We start from the raw sequence: 15,060 nt of genomic DNA, 5'->3' as shown, positions 1-15,060 counted from the left end.
CATTGTCTGTCTCGGGTGTTTTTTGAAGAAGTTGCTGGGTCAGTGGATGAGGATAATCCGGTTCACATTGTCTATCTCGGGTGTTTTTTGAAGAAGTTGCTGGGTCACTGGATGAGGATAATCCGGTTCACATTGTCTGTCTCGGGTGTTTTTTGAAGAAGTTGCTGGGTCAGTGGATGAGGATAATCCGGTTCACATTGTCTATCTCGGGTGTTTTTTGAAGAAGTTGCTGGGTCAGTGGATGAGGATAATCCGGTTCACATTGTCTGTCTCAGGGGTGTTTTTTGAAGAAGTTGCTGGGTCAGTGGATGAGGATAATCCGGTTCACATTGTCTATCTCAGGGGTGTTTTTTGAAGAAGTTGCTGGGTCAGTGGACGAGGATAATCCGGTTCACATTGTCTATCTCAGGGGGTTCAAAATCATTTTCTATGGTGGGCCTGATCCGATCTCCTGACACTTGGCCTGGGCCACATTCAGTAAAACTTATTAAACTAGAAATAGATCAAGATGATCGATATCGGTCCTCACAGCACACAGGAAAAATGAGGCCTCGAAGTTTCTCTGAGAATGACAGGCCTGAACTCGAGTTGGAAAACACAGTTGGAAAACATTGATCAATTGAACCAGACTGGGCGGGGCCTGAGGTGCGAGTTGGTGAAGGAAAAGTGGCGACCGGTGAACTTCGCTCCCTGTCTGAGGGCCCGGGCACTCGGGATTCTGTATAATTTATTGATTGATTTTATTTAACGTTTGTTGTCCCTCCGGCCCCAATCTCGATGCGATGACGAAATTTCTGTTCACCGAGTCGGACCTTCAATGGCGGAGAGTTTACCCAGAATCCCCCGCGGCCCAGAAAGTGCCCTATCAGTGACGACAGGAGCCCAGTGCGCAGGCGCGGGACTGGGCTGTGCTCTGAGCATGCGCGGTGCGAGTGGTGGAGAGGGACTGAGGGAACAGGCGGGTCGGGATCCGGTCGGAGACGGTGGGCGCCGGGGAGGAATTGGATGTGGGGGTGGGCAGGGAAGCTTCATAAACACCAGGTGTAGGCCTCAGGCACCGAATAAGAGCCCACAGGCCCCGTGTTGACACCGCGGTGACAGGCCCGACCGGCGGGTGAGCGGGGAACTGGCCGCCATCTTGGTCAAATCAGGGATCACGGCGCATGCGCGGCCATTTTTGTTCGGAACGGAGTGGGCGGGGCTTCAGTGTCCCTGTGACGGGGAACAAAGAGTGGGCGGGGCTTCAGGGTCCCTGTGACGGGGAACAAAGAGTGGGCGGGGCTTCAGGGTCCCAGTGACCGGGAACAAAGAGTGGGCGGGGCTTCAGGGTCCCTGTGACCAGGAACAAAGAGTGGGCGGGGCTTCAGGGTCCCTGTGACGGTGAACAAAGAGTGGGCGGGGCTTCAGGGTCCAAGTGACTGTGAACAAAGAGTGGGCGGGGCTTCAGGGCCCCAGTGACCGGGAACAAAGAGTGGGCGGGGCTTCAGGGTCCCAGTGAGTGGGGACAAAGAGTGGGCGGGACTTCAGGGTCCCAGTGACTGGGAACAAAGAGTGGGCGGGGCTTCAGGGTCCCTGTGCCTCATTTATTTTCCTCTCACTCTGCTCCCAGGGGGTGGAGAACTGAACCCGACCAGAGTAGAGGGAGGGAGGAAACTGGGAGTGGAGGGAAGAAATGATGGAGATGGTGCGATGGGTTTGGATTTCAGCACAGGGGGGAGGGAGAGTGTGTGGGACGGGGATTTACAGTCTGGGGGAATGAGCGGGAAGAATGTTCCATAGAAATGAGAATTGTCTGTTCTGAATTTCTATCCTGTATTTACAGTGAGGACTTTTGTAAACTCCTTTTACAGGGTATTAGAAGGGGAGGATTTGCAGACGGGAAACTCAAACCAAATATCACGTCAAAATCTGACCGAGTCACTCGATTCATCAGGACCTGAATATCATCGACCTTTGAATGTGGAACGAGAAATGTTTGTCTGTTCTGTCTGTGGGAAAAGATTTCAAACATCAGTGTGAGTGGAAAATCACCGAGACACACACACCCGAGTGAGAGTGTTCCAGTGCACTGAGTGTGGAAAGAGCTTTAACCAGTCACACAGTCTGAAAAAACATCGCACCATTCACAGCGAGGAGAAACCGTCCACGTGTTCTGTGTGTGGACGAGGCTTCAACTGATCGTCCAACCTGGAGAAACACAAGGACACCCGGCTCATGGAGAAACGGTGGAAATGTGGGGACTGTGGGAAGGGATTCAGTTACCACTCCCGGCTCGCATCTCATCGACGCAGTCACACTGGGGAGATGCCGTTCACCTGCTCAGTGTGTGGGAAGGGATTCAATTACCCATCCCACCTGGAAACTCATCAACGCAGTCACACTGGGGAAAGGCCGTTCACCTGCTCCGTGTGTGGGAAGGGATTAATTAAATCATCCCACCTGCTGACACACCAGCGAATTCACACTGGGGAGAGGCCGTTCACCTGCTCCGTGTGTGGGAAGGGATTCACTGAGTCTTCCAAGCTGCTGCAACACCAGCAAGTTCACACTGGGGAGAGGCCGTTCACCTGCTCCGTGTGTGGGAAGGGATTCACTGAGTCTTCCAAGCTGCTTCAACACCGGCAAGTTCACACTGGGGAGAGGCCGTTCACCTGCTCCGTGTGTGGGAAGGGATTCACTTGTTCATCCAACCTGCTGAGACACCAACGTACTCACACGGGGGAGAGGCCGTTCACCTGCTTTGTGTGTGGGAAGGGATTCACTCAATCGTCACACCTGCTGCAACACCAGCGAGTTCACACTGGGGCGAGGCCGTTCACCTGCTCCGTGTGTGGGAAGGGATTCACTCGTTCATCCCACCTTCTGACACACCAGCGAGTTCACCTGTGATGCGGGGGTTGCATTCTGCTGTTAATCACATCCAGGACTGAACCATGTTCATTCTGACAGTTGGGGTTTGTTTCTGATGTAAATAACCCTCAGAACTGGGCTGGAGTTTAATATTCTGGATATATGTACTCCAGAGGGGCTCTGACCCAGGCTCTGTGGAACTGAAGCATAAATTCCTCCCCTTTGTATTCCAGCCTCGAGATAAAGGCCAACATTCCATTAGTCTTTGTGATTACTTTTTGTATCTGGGCACAAGCTTTTAGTGATTTGTGTACATGGACCCCCAAATCCCTTTGCTCCTCCACAGTTCCCAGTCTCTCACTTTAAGAAAATACTCCAATGTTTCCTTCTTGTATCCAAAGTGGATGATCTCACACTTCCCCACACTGAACTCCATCTGCCACAGTTTTGTCCACTCACTTAATCTGTCCCTTTGTAACTTCCTGCTCCCATCCACACAACTTACTGTGTCTCCGATCTTAGTGTCATCTGGAAACTTGGATATAAAACTCTCTCTTCCTTCATCCAAGTTATTGATAAATATGGTGAAAAGCTGAGACCCCAGTCCAGATCCCTGGGGAACACCACTTGTCACATCCCACCAATCAAAGAACGTTCCCTTTATCCCCACTCCCTGTCTCCCACCTCCCAACCCAAGTCACAAGGTCACTTTCAATTTTGTGCACTTTTATTTTTGCGAATAATCTCTTGTGCTGAACCCTATCAAATGCCTTCTGGAAGTCCACACAGACAATGTCCATCGACACTCCCTGTCCAGCCTGTTGGTGACTTCAAAAAATTCATCTAGATTAGTCAGACATGACCCACCCTTCACAAATCCACGCTGACTCTCTTTGATCAGCTCAGACTTGTTCAAGTCCTCAATCATTCTGTCTCTGTTGATAGATTCCTGTAACTTCCCCACTCCTGACGTTAAACTGACATATCTGTCGTTTCCTTTTCTCTCTCTTCCTCCTCTCTTAAATATTGGAGTGGTATTTTCATATCCAAAGGCACAATTCCCGAGTCCAGAGAGCTTTGGGAAACTATGACTAATGTTTCTGTAATTTCCCCACCTGTTTCCTTTAATACCCTGAGGGAAAAACCATCAGGTCCTGGAGATTTCATTCTTTCTTTGCAGTTATTTATTTATCAATTTCCAGAGATAATTGATTCATATTTTAATATTAAACATTGATTATCAGATGGGTTTAATTTGTATTCTTTTAGTTACTTTTTATTGCTCACTTTAGTATAATTCACCTGTTTCTTTCTCTTATTCAATCAGTTTTTATTAATTTCCTTTTTATTACTCACTCCTTTCATACAAACCTCAGATTCCCCAGTCTAAGTTCCCTCGGTTAACTTGAGGTTTTCACCCCCACCACTGTAACTGGAAGATCAACTTCAGGTAACTACTGGGGAGATCACATGACGGGGCACCGGGGAGACCATAAGAGATAGGAGCAGGAGCAGGCCATTCAGCCCCTCGAGCCTGCTCCGCCATTCAATGGCTGATCTGATTTTTACCTCAACTCCTCTTTCCCGCCCTTTCCCCATATCCTTTGACTCCCTTGCTGATCAACAATTTGTCTAACTCAGCCTTGAATGTATTCAATGACTCAGCCTCCACAGCTTTTGGGGTAAAGATTTCCAAAGAATCATGACCCTGTGGGAGAAGAAATTCCTCCTCATTTCCGTCTTAAAAGGACGACTCCTTATTCTCAGACAATGACCCCGAGTTCTAGATTCCTCCATGAGGGGTAACATCCTCTCAGCATCGATCCTGTCGAATCCCCTCAGAATCTTTTATGTTTCAATAAGATCTCCTCTCATTTTTCTGAACTCCAATGAGTATAGACCCAACCTGTTCAATCTTTCCTCATAAGACAACCCTTCCATACCCGGGATCAACCTCGTGAACCTTCTCTGAACTGCCTCCAATGCAAGTTTGTCCTTCCTTAAATAAAGGCACCAGAACTCTACGCAGTACTCCAGGTATGGTCTCACCAGCACCCTGTACAGTTGTAGCATGACTTCCCTGCTTTTATACTCCATCCACCGAGAAATAAAGGCCAATATTCTGTTTGCTTGCTGCACCTGTATGTTGACTTTTTGTGTTTCATGTACGAGGACACCCAGATCCCTCTGTACCGCAGCATTCTGTCGTATTTCTCCACTGAAATAATATTTTGCTTTTTTATTTTTCCTCCCAAAGTGGATGACTTCACATTTTCCCACGTTAAATTCCAACTGCAAAATTTTTGCCCATTCACTTAACCCGTCAATATCCCTTTGCAGACACTTTGTGTCCTCATCGCAACTTGCTTTTCCACCTATCTTTGTATCATCAGCAAATTTGGCCACAAGACACTCTGTTCCTTCATTGAAGTCATTGATATATATTGTAAATAGTTGAGGCCTCAGCACTGAGCCCTGCGGCACCCCACTAGTTACAGATTGCCATTATCCCGGCTCTTTGTTTTCTGTTTGTTAGCCAATCCTCTATCCATGCCAGTATATTACCCCCAACACCATGAGCTCTTATCTTGTGCAGTAATCTTTTATGTGGCACCTTATCGAATGCCTTTTGGAAATCCAAATATACTGCATCCATTGATTCCCCTTTATCCACCCTGCTCGTTACTTTCTCAAAGAACTCGAATAAATTGTCAGACATGTTTTCCCCTTCATAAAACCATGTTGACTCTCCTTGATTGTATTATGAGTCTCCAAATGTCCTGCTACTACTTCCTTAATAATGGAATCTAGCATTTTCCCAATGACAGATGTTAGGCTAACTGGTCTATAGTTACCTGCTTTCTGTCTCACTCCCTTCTTGAATAGGGGTGTTACGTTTGCGGTTTTCCAATCCACGATCTCTGCACCCACCTCCTTTCAGACTCTTGGATGCAAGCCATCAGTTCCAGGGGACTTGTCAGCCTTTAGACTCATTAGTTTACCTAGTACTTTTTCTCTAACCGGTCTCTCTCCGGTGTGACAGTGCCGGTGGGTCAGTAAATGGGATGATCGAGTGAATCCCTTTCCACACACACAGCTGGTGAACGGATTCTCCCCATTACGAAGATTCTGGTGTGGCAGTCGGTGAGATGAGCGAGTGAATCCATTCCCACACTCAGCTGGCGAACGGCCTCTCCCCGTGTGACTGTGTCGAAGAGTTTCCAGCAACTGAACCCCTTCCCACAGTCCCCACATTTACACTGTTGATTCCCGGCACGTCTGTGTTTGTGTCTCATGGGCTGGACGATTGGCTGAAAGGATGTTCACACACAGAACACGTGACCAGTTTCTCACTGCTGTGATTGGTGAGTTTTCCTTCTGTATCCAAAGGCCGATGATGTTCAGGTCCTGATGAATCGAGTGACTGTCAGACCTTGACGTGATGTTTGGTTTGAGTTTCCCATCTGTAAATCCTCCCCTTCTAACATCCTGTAAAAGGAGTTTACCAAAGATCCTACTTTAATTACAGGATAGAATTTCAGAACAGACAATTCTAGTTTCTTGTCTCTCGTTTCAAATTCTACCATCAAATTTTATTTGATTTCACTCCTGTGAAGCACCTTGGGATGTTTTACTTCGTTAAATGCTCTGTATAAATACAAGTTGTTGGTGTTTCTGACGAATATTCGGTCGTCTCCTGTCCCTTCCAAGCTGTAAATTCCCCATTCAACACTTTCTCCCTCCTCCCTCCGTCCTTACTGTCTGAAATCAACATTCATTCCGCCATCTGTGATTTTGTATAAGAAGATAAGAACATAAGAAATAGCAGCAGGAGTCGGCCATTCGGCCCCTCGTGCTTGCTCCGCCATTCAATATGATCATGGCTGATCTTAGATCTCAACTCCACATTCCCGCCCGATCCCCATATCCCTTGATTCCCCTACAGTCCATCATGAGGTCAGAATTGGGGATGTTCGCTGATGATTGCACAGTGTTCAGTTTCATTTGCAAATTCTCAGATAATGAAGCAGTCCGAGCCCGCATGCAGCAAGACCTGGACAACATCCAGGCTTGGGCTCATCAGTGGCAAGTAACATTCGCGCCAGACAAGTGCCAGGCAATGACCATCTTCAACAAGAGAGAGTCTAACCACCTCCCCTTAACATTCAAGGGCATTACCATCGCCGAATCCCCCACCATCAACATCCTGGGGGTCACCATTGACCAGAAACTAACTGGACCAGCCATATAAATACTGTGGCTACAAGAGCAGGTCAGAGGCTGGGTATTCTGCGGCGAGTGTCTCACCTCCTGACTCCCCAAAGCCTTTCCACCATCAACAAAGCACAATTCAGGAGTTTGATGGAATACTCTCCACTTGCCTGGGTGAGTGCATCTCCAACAACACTCAAGAAGCTCGACACCTTCCAGGACAAAGCAGCCCGCTTGATTGGCACCCCATCCACCACCCTAAACATTCACTTCCTTCACCACCGGCGCACAGTGGCTGCAGTGTGTACCATCCCCAGGATGCACTGCAGCAACTCGCCAAGGCTTCTTCGACAGCACCTCCCAAACCCGCGACCTCTACCACCTAGAAGGACAAGAGCAGCAGGCACATGGGAACAACACCACCTGCATGTTCCCCTCTAAGTCACACACCATCCCGACTTGGAAATATATCGCTGTTCCTTCATCGTCGCTGGGTCAAAATCCTGGAACTCACAACCAAATAGCACCGTGGGAGAACCTTCACCAGACGGACTGCAGCGGTTCAAGGAGGCGGCTCACCACCACTTTCTCAAGGGCAATTGGGGATGGGCAATAAAGGCTGGCCTTGCCCGCCGCGCCCACATCCCATGAACGAAAAAAAAATGTAAACCGTGCTGTCGTTGCCCTGGGAATGTTTCATTGGACAGTGTAGAAGGAGCTTTATTCTGTATCTAACCCGTGCTGTACCTGCCCTGGGAGTGTTTGACGGGACAGTGCAGCGAGAGATTTGCTCACATATCCTCTCCATCACCAAGACCACCTACTTCCACCTCTGTAACATTGCGCATCTCCAGCCGACTTGACTTCTCCAATGCTCTCCTGGCCGGCCTCTCATCTTCCACCCTCCATAAACTTGAGCTCATACAAAACTCTGCTCCCCGTATTCCAACTCGCACCGAGTCCTGTACATCCGGCACCCCTGTGCTTGCTTTGGTCGGTCTGGGAACACCTCGATTTTAAAATTCTCATCCTTGTATCCAAATTCTTGCATGGTCTCGCCCCTCCCTATCTCTGTATCCTCCTCCAGCCCCACAACCCTCCGAAATTTCTGCCTTTCTCCTAAATCACTCCACCATTGGCGGCCGTGCCTTCAGCTGCCTCGGCCCTCAGCTCTGGAATTCCCTCCCTAAACCTCTCCGCCTCTCCGCCTCTCTCTCCTCCTTTAAGACGCTCATGAAATCTTACCTCTTTGACCAAGCTTTTGGTCACCTGTCCTCATATCTCCTTATGTGGCTCGGAGTCAAATTTTGTTTGATAATCGTTCCTGTGAAACGCGTTGGGACCTTTTATTATGTTAAAGGCGCTACATGAATGCAAGTTTTTGTTGTTGTATGTTAATTGCTCTGTGCCTGACCTGGGAGTCCCGGATACTGACAAGAGGTGCTCTGACTGATTAAATGTCCCATTTCCAGACTCTGACATCCATCACCTCGATGAGCACAAAGATTCACCTGAAGAAGGTCACACAAATCCATCAGCTTCTCCCCGGACACAGATACTGAGGGACAGGGAGTGTCCGGGACAGTGACAAGTCTGACTCAATAAGCTATAAATTGATCCTGGACCTCTTAGAATCATAGAATTATAGAAAATTTACGGCACAGAAGGAGGCCATTCGGCCCATCGTGTCCGCGCCGGCTGAGAAACGAGCCACCCAGCCCAATCCCATTTTCCCGCATTTGGTCCGTAGCCCTGCAGGTCACAGCTTTTCAGGTGCACATCCAGTTATTTTTTTACATGAGTGAAGGGTTTCTGCCTCTACCACCCTCTCAGGCAGTGAGTTCCAGGCCCCCACCGCCCTCTGGGTGAAAATATTTTCCTCATTTTCGCTCGAATCCTTCTACCAATCACTTTAAATCTATGCCCTCTGGTTATTGATCCCTCTGCTCAGGGAAATAGGTCCTTGTGATCCACTCTACCTAGGCCCTGCATAATTTTGTACACCTCAATCAAATCATCCCTCAGCCTCCTCTGTTCCAAGGAAAGCAACCACAGACTATCCAATCTGTCATCACAGCTAAAATTCTCCAGTCCTGGCAACATCCTCGTAAATCTCCTCTGCACCCTCTCTCGTGCAATTACATCCTTCCTGTAATGTGGTGACCAGAACTGTGCGCAGCACTCAAACTGTGGCCGAACTAGTGTTTTATACAGTTCCAGCATAACATCCCTGCTTTTATGTTCCATGCCTCAGCTAATAAAGGAAAGCATTCCATCTGCCTTCTTAACCACCTTATCTACCTGTCCTGCTACCATGTCCAACGAAGCTAGTTGATTTTTTTGAGGAGCTAATTAATGTGGTAAATTAGGAGTGTCTATGGATGTTATTTATATGAACTTCGAGATGACATTCGACAAGGTTCCACATAAGACTCTGTTCACAAAATCGAGAGTGCATGGAATTGGAGGCAATCTATTGACTTGGACAGGGAATTGTTTATGAGGTAGGAGACAGAGAGTGGGGATAATGGGTATGGACTCAAATCAGCAGGATGTGACTAGTGGTGTCCCCAGGGATCTGTACTGGGGCCTCAGCTTTTCACTATGTTCATAAATGACTTGGATGAAGGATTAGAGAGCCGTGTATCCAAGCTCGCTGACGACAGTAAGTTAGGAAGCACAATAAATATTGTAGATGGGAGCAGATAGTTGCAAAGGGACGTTGAAAGATTAAATGAATGGGCAAAACTGTGGCAGATGGAGTTCAATGTGGGAAAGTGTGAGGTCATCCGCTTTCGACCGAAGAAAGATAGATCAGGGTATCTAAATGGTGAGATGTTCGCAACTGTGGAAGAGCAGAGAGTTTGTGGGGTCCAAGTCCAGAAATCACTAAAAGCTAATGGACAGGTACAACAAAATAATCGAAAAGCTAATGGAACGTTGGCCTTTATTTCAGTGGGTGGAAAAAAAAAGGGTGGAAGTTATGTTAAAGCTGTGCTGAGCTCTGGTTAGACCCCATCTCGAGACTCCGTTCAGTTCTGGGCAGCGCACCTCAGGAAGGATATATGGGCCTTGGAGGGGGTACAGCACAGATTCACCAGAATGATACCGGGGCTAAAAAGGTTAAGTTACGAGGACAGACTGCACAGACTAGACTTGCATTCCCTGAAGTATGGCTGATCTCATTAAGGTGTTTAAGATGATGAAAGGATTTGATGGGGTCGATGGGGAGAAACTATTTCCTCTGGTGGGGGAGTCCAGAAGAAATGGGCATAACCTTTAAATTTGTGGTAGTCCGTTCAAGGGTGATGTCAGAATGCATTTCTTCACACAAAGGGCAGTGGAAATCTGGAATCCTCTCCTCCAAAAAGCTGTTGACGTTGGGGGTGAGTGGAAAATTTCAAAACTCCGATTGATAGATCTTTGCTCGGTAAAGGTATTAATGGTTACAAATCCAAGGGGGGAAATGGAGGTAAGATACAGGTCAGCCCTGATCTAATTGAATGGAGGAAAAGGTTTAAGGGGCTGAATGGCCTATGTCTGTTCCAAAGGAAACGTAAAATTATAATTAAAAGATGATTCTCTGGTCCTCACTCCATGGGCTGCATGTGTGCCCAGCTCGCCCGCTTTGTGCAAACACATGAAACAAGAGCCTGGCGGACGGGAGCTTCATACACCCGCCTCAGGCCGCTCCAGAGGACTGAGCGGGGCTAAAAACCAGCAGGAATCAAGCGGGACTGAGCTCCGCGGACTTCTCCACCTCCACCGTCCCTGTTAGTCACTAAATCAGGGCGGGAAAAGATGTCAACCGGCCTCACTGTGTTTGTATCACAGAGATGAGGGGATTGGGCAGAAAACCAGACGAACACCTTGTGATGATGGAAAGTCTTCTCATTATTTAATGAATTTAACAATTCCAGTAAAGGGATATTTCACCACATTCTTCAACTCCTCTCTGAATTTAGTCTGGGTCACGGCATAAATACACGTGTTGGTGCAGCAACTCAGGAGCTGGAGCATAAATCCCAGTTCTTGTACAAATTCAGGTAGATACACAGGAATAAAGTCTAACACATACAATCGGTTCCATACAAAATACAACAGAAACACCGCCCATAACAGGATAAAATTCCCCGATATAACAAACAGTAAAATGATGGATTTCCTTCTCTTCTCCATCTCTGGGTCACTGGGACTCTCCCCACTGCTGTGGGCCCGGAGTCTCCTGCGGACTCTGCTCGACACTAAAATGTATCTGACTGTTAAAACATTGAGCAGCAGAATCAGAAGAAATGGAACAAATGGGGTTACAATATAATGAAGGAATTCAATTACTGCCCACACCTGTGAATAACGAACATCCCATGATATATAACAAAACCAGGGATTATTGCTAATCCAATATTCACCTCCATACATAAAGTACCAGAAAGTGTTCTTCACACAGAACAGCACACTCACTGTTCCCAGAACCACAGCCGCCGTTTTCTCGGTGCAATATTTTGTTTTCAGCTTCTGGCAACAAATGACCACAAATCGATCAAAGGTGAAAGTGACTGTGAACCAGACAGAACAGTCTGTGGCTGCGTAAAGCAGGACGGCGTGGATATTACACACTTTAAAGGCCCAAATGAACTGAAACTGAGTCCAATAAAGAATAAGAATTTGCCTGAATATCAGATCAGTGATAACGACCAGTAGGTCCGCCGCTGCCATGGACACCAGGTAACGGGTGACACATTTGGAGAGACCGCACCTTCCTCGAGACAGGATCAGAATCGTCACTAAGTTCACTGTAAGGAGGAGAAAAACAGGGAATTGTACTTCAGACTGGGAGTAAAAGCAGCAGCCTGGTCGCTCATCCCTGGGAACATTCTACTAAATCTACTCTTCACCCTCTCCAAGGCCTTGAAATCCTTCCTAAAGTGTGATACCCAGAATTAGAGACAATTGGACAGCTGAGGCCTGACCAGTGATTTATAACCAGTGGTTCGTCCACTCGGAGCGGAGCTACAGGCGGGAGCAGACCGAGGAGAGACCTACGTGAGTCTTTTTCCCCAGCGGGGAAGGAGCTTCGCGGCTTTTTCAAAGGCAGGGGGCGGGGCCAATTCATTGGTACCCGGAAATAGGTGGAGCGGTTGCTGAACCCGAGACACGACACTCGTAGTGACTCCCAACCTCCCACCTCCTCTAACCTTTTGGGGGGGTAGAGGGAATTTAAAGGGTAGGTTCGTTTTTATATTTTGTTTTCAGGGACTTAACTCCTGGACCTCAGATAAATAAGAAGCAAAAAGTAATCCAAAGTGGGACGTCACCAAGGAAGAGGTAAGTGATTGGATGGTGAGTATTTTCCTGCTGAATTTGTCTCAGGTTCGAGTTTGTGGATTCTCGGGTCTCTGTTGTGCAGTGGGGGACTGCTGTTCAGCAAGGGCCCTCGAGTATACCTTTTAATTGAAGTGAAATTGGTGGAATTCATTTCATTTGAATTAATTAGTTAAAGGGTAAGTCATGTCAGGACAGCCCAGCCTCGTGTTATGCTCTTCCTGCTCTATGTGGGAAATCAGGGACCCTTCCGGTGTCCCTGACGACCATGTGTGCGGGAAATGTATCCAGCTGCAGCTACTGACAAACCGCATTGCGGCACTGGAGCTGCGGATGGATTCATTATGGAGCATTCGCGATGCTCAAAACGTCGTGGATAGCACGTTTAGTGAGATGGTCACACCGCAGGTAAAGGTTGTACAGGCAGGAAGTAAGTGGGTGACCTCCAGGCAGAGTAAGAGGAGCAGGCAGGCAGTGCAGGGGTCCTCTGTGGCCGTCCCCCTCTCAAACAAATATACCGCTTTGGATATTGTTGAGGGGGATGACTTATCAGGGGAAGGCAGCAGCAGCCAACTTCCTGGCACCAGGGGTAGCTCTGCTGCACAGGCTGGGAGGAAAAAGAGTGGAAGAGCTTTTGTGGTAGGGGATTCTATCGTAAGGGGAACAGACAGGCGTTTCTGTGGCCGTAAACGTGACTCCAGGATGGTTTGTTGCCTCCCTGGTGCCAGGGTCATGGATGTCACTGAGCGGCTTCAGGGCATTCTCAAGGGGGAGGGTGAGCAGGCAGAGGTCGTGGTCCACATTGGGACCAACGACATAGGTCGGAAGGGAGATGAGGTCCTGCATCAAGAATTTAGGGAGCTAGGTAGCAGATTAAAGAGCAGGACCTCAAAGGTTGTAATCTCTGGATTACTCCCAGTGCCACGGGCTAGTGAGTATAGAAATAGGAGGACAGAACAGATGAATGCGTGGCTAAAGAGTTGGTGCAGGAGGGAGGGTTTCAGTTTCCTGGATCACTGGGCCTGCTTCTGGGGAAGGTGGGACTTGTACAAGTCGGACGGGTTGCATCTGAACCAGAGCGGGACAAATATCCTTGCGGGGAGGTTTGCTCGCACTGTTGGGGGGGGGGGGGGGGGGCGGGGTTTAAACTAACTTGGCAGGGGGATGGGATGCAGAGTGGAGCAACAATAGGGGGTGATGTCCAGCCAAATATTGAGAAAAAAACAAGTCAGCTTGGAAGACAGGGCAAATATGTAAGAGCAAGGCTGGATGGCATCTATTTTAATGCAAGGAGTCTTGAAAATAAGGTGGATGAACTGAAGATGTTGATAAACACATGGGAGTATGATATTGTTGCTGTCACAGAGACATGGTTGAGGGAGGGGCAAGACTGGCAGCTCAATATTCCAGGGTACAGAATCTTCAGGCGAGACAGAGGGGGAGGTATAAGAGGAGGGGGGTCGCAATATTAATTAAAGAATCAATTACTGCCATAAGGAGGGATGATATATTAGCAGGTTCCTCAAATGAGGCCATATGGGTGGAGCTTAAAAACAAATAGGGGGCAAGCACTTTGATGGGAGTGTATTATAGACCCCCAAACAGTCAGGGGGAGATAGAGGAACAGATATGTAGGCAAATCTCAGAAAATTGTGCAAATAATAGGATAATAATAGTGGGGGATTTCAACTTCCCCAATATTAACTGGGATACTCAGAGTGTCAAAGGCTTAGAGGGTACAAAATTCTTAACGTGCATCCAGGAGAGCTTTTTGAGCCAGCATGTAGAAAGTCCAACAAGAGAGGGGGCAGTACTGGACCTAATTCTAGGGAATGTGGCCGGCCAAGTGGAAGAAGTGCTAGTAGGTGAGCACTTTGGTGACAGTGACCATAATTCAGTGAGATTTATAGTGGTCATGGAAAAGGACAGGGAGGGGCCGGACATAAAGGTTCTAAATTGGGGGAAGGCCGATTTTAATAGGATAAGGCAGGATCTGGCCAAAATGGACTGGGATCAGCTGCTTGTAGGAAAATCCGCATCGGAGCAATGGGAGTCTTTCAGAAGGGAGATTGAAACCATACAATGGCAACATGTTCCCGTAAAGGTCAAGGGTGCTTCCAAGAACTCCAGGGAACCTTGGATGTCAGGGGATATACGAGAATGGATTAGGAAAAAAAGGAGGACTTTTGGAAGATACAAAAGGCTAAGGACGGAGGAAGCCCGAGAGGAGTACAAAAAGTGCAGTGGGATACTTAAAAAGGAAATTAGGAGATCAAGGAGGGGCCATGAAAAAACACTGGCGAGCAAAATAAAGGAAAATCCTAAGATGTTTTATAAGTATATTAAGGGTAAGAGGATAACTAGGGAAAAAATAGGGCCCATTAGGGACAAAAATGGCAATCTGTGTGTGGAGCCAGAAGATGTAGGAGGGGTTCTAAATGAATTTTTTGCATCTGTTTTCACTATGGAGAAGGACGACGTAGACAGAGAAATACGACAGGGGGACTGTGATCTTCTCGAACATATTAACATCGAGCGGGAGGAGGTATTGGCGGTTTTAGCAGGCCTAAAAATGGATAAATCCCCAGGCCCGGACGAAATGTATCCCAGGCTACTCTGTGAGGCAAAGGAGGAGATAGCGGGGGCTCTAACACATATATTCAGAACCTCTCTGGC

The 15,060-nt window shown here is 47.8% G+C and overlaps 1 protein-coding gene across 1 annotated transcript; it reads left to right on the top strand.

Annotated features, from left to right (window-relative positions):
* Positions 1-2,153: 2,153 nt before the first annotated feature.
* On the top strand, positions 2,154-3,111 carry LOC137315685 (zinc finger protein 436-like). The gene has a single exon (XM_067980196.1). The coding sequence runs from the start codon at positions 2,215-2,217 to the stop codon at positions 2,887-2,889; it is 675 nt and encodes a 224-aa protein (XP_067836297.1). The 5' UTR covers positions 2,154-2,214; the 3' UTR covers positions 2,890-3,111.
* Positions 3,112-15,060: the final 11,949 nt, after the last annotated feature.

Source organism: Heptranchias perlo, unplaced genomic scaffold (genome assembly GCF_035084215.1).
Source record: "Heptranchias perlo isolate sHepPer1 unplaced genomic scaffold, sHepPer1.hap1 HAP1_SCAFFOLD_56, whole genome shotgun sequence".
NCBI lineage: Eukaryota > Metazoa > Chordata > Chondrichthyes > Hexanchiformes > Hexanchidae > Heptranchias > Heptranchias perlo.
Note: the sequence above shows the minus strand (reverse complement) of the source record. Positions and strands in the feature narration are given on the sequence as shown.

What these genes read in the sequence shown, in the direction of transcription:
- LOC137315685 (XM_067980196.1), top strand. Translation starts at nt 2,215, where the DNA reads ATGGAGAAACGGTGGAAATGTGGGGACTGTGGGAAGGGATTCAGTTAC.